This window comes from Rhincodon typus, chromosome 41 (assembly GCF_021869965.1).
Source record: "Rhincodon typus isolate 14 chromosome 41, sRhiTyp1.1, whole genome shotgun sequence".
In the NCBI taxonomy this organism is placed as follows: Eukaryota; Metazoa; Chordata; class Chondrichthyes; order Orectolobiformes; family Rhincodontidae; genus Rhincodon; species Rhincodon typus.
In genome coordinates this window covers 1,855,603-1,857,422 of record NC_063372.1, presented here as the reverse complement: position 1 = coordinate 1,857,422, position 1,820 = coordinate 1,855,603, and the positions used below count along the sequence as shown (strand labels likewise).

At 50.4% G+C, this 1,820-nt stretch overlaps 1 protein-coding gene across 1 annotated transcript in view; it reads left to right on the top strand.

The window, feature by feature from the left end:
- LOC109924537 (nuclear receptor subfamily 4 group A member 1-like) overlaps nt 1-1,820 on the top strand; it is a 36,558-nt gene that overhangs the window by 32,420 nt on the left and 2,318 nt on the right. Inside the window, exon 6 of the mRNA XM_048618830.1 lies at nt 1,344-1,522. Coding sequence (XP_048474787.1) covers nt 1,344-1,522 — 179 coding nt within the window. The remainder of the gene's footprint in view (nt 1-1,343; nt 1,523-1,820) is intronic.

Here is a 1,820-nt window from a genome sequence, read left to right as displayed (position 1 = left end):
GCCTCCCTAACCTGTTCTTCCTCCCACCTATCCCCTCCTCCCACCTCAAGCCGCACCTCCATCTCCTACCGACCAACCTCATCCTGCCCCCTTGACCTGTCCGTCCTCCCCGGACTGACCTATCCCCTCCCTAACTCCCCACCTACACTCACCTTTACTGGCTCCATCCCCGCCTCTTCGACCTGTTTGTTTCCTCTCCACCTATCCTCTCCTCTATCCCTCTTCTATCCGCCTCCCACTCTCTCCCTATTTATTTCAGAACCTCCTTCCCCTCCCCCTTTTCTGGTGAAGGGTCTAGGCCCGAAACGTCAGCCTCTCTGCTCCTATGATGCTGCTTGGCCTGCTGTGTTCATCCAGCCCTGCACCTTGTTGTCTTGGATTCTCCAGCATCTGCAGTTCCTACTATCTCCAGCTCAGTGTGAACATTGTCTTTCATATGGGTGTGTATCGTGTACAGGCCCATGGTGATGGCATAGAATCCCTACAGTGTGGAAACAGGCCATCAGGCCCTCTGAAGACCATCCCACCCAGACCCACCCCTACCATCTTCCTGTAGCCCTGCATTTCCCATGGTTAATCCACCTAGTCTGCACATCTTTGGACTGGGAGGAAGCTGCAGCACAGCTTCAGAGACACGGGGAGAATGTGCAAACTACACACAGACAGTCACCCAAGGAAGGAATCAAACCCAAGTCTCTGGCACTGTGAGGCAGCAGTGCTAACCACTGAGCCACCATGCCACCCAGCAATCCCCACTCTTTCTAGTCCTTCTCAATGTTAAAGAAAGAATGTGCATTTATGTAGCCCCTTTCATAACTACAGGACATCCCAAATTGCGTTATACATAAGGAGTGTCATTCCAGTTTCCATGTAGGAAGAGCGAGCAGTTTATGCACAGCAAGATACCACACACTGCGATACAATAATGAACAGGTTATGTGTTTGTGGGCCACCTGGATATAGAGATCATTAAAGCTGGTTGCAATTTTGTCCTCAAACTGATCTGTGTACACACAGTCCCTTGTAGTCACGGGATAATGATCAGGAATGGGAAGTGTGTTCCTTCACTCTTCTCTATCAACTATTTGAATGAAATCAGTCCTGGCTGAAGAGATGCACCAAACAGAACAGCCCTAGAAATTACGGGGGAACGAACGTTGTGCCTTTGTTGTGCGGGTAGTAAAATGAAAGCTATCCTGAAGTCTGTCGGTGTGGAATGAACTCTGTGTTGAAGAGAGTAACCGAATGAATTTATTTTTCGTCCTCCTTCCTGTTAATCCAAGACCGACAGGAAGATTGATTGACTTGAATACTGAGGTGTTTTGTTGACATGTTGCTTGCAGGTCCAGCCCTGATGAAGGCAAGCTGATCTTCTGCAGTGGCATCGTCCTCCACCGTCAGCAATGTGTGCGTGGTTTTGGTGAATGGATTGACTCCATCATCGACTTCTCCGGCACCCTGCAGCGGATGAAGATCGATGTGTCCAGCTTTGCCTGCCTTGCGGCGTTGGTTGTCATAACAGGTGAGCTTGTCCTTTAGGTCAGACCTCCACTGCCTTTACCAGTGGGGCCCCCTTGTAAATGTGCTGCCCCTCATCCTGTGCAAGCTGCCATCCAGAAATGTTTTCCCTGCCTCTTCTCCCTTTAAAGGGGCATCATAGTCAAGGGTCTCTGGCTTTCGACCCAAATATATCCTTCATCTTGAGCAAGAGCAATAGGTGCACCATAATTCGACCTCTCCGCTCAGCATGCCCCTCCCCTGGCTCCCTGTCCTTGCAAACATCATTCCCCCTCTCTCCCGATGCCGATGGAAATGCACAG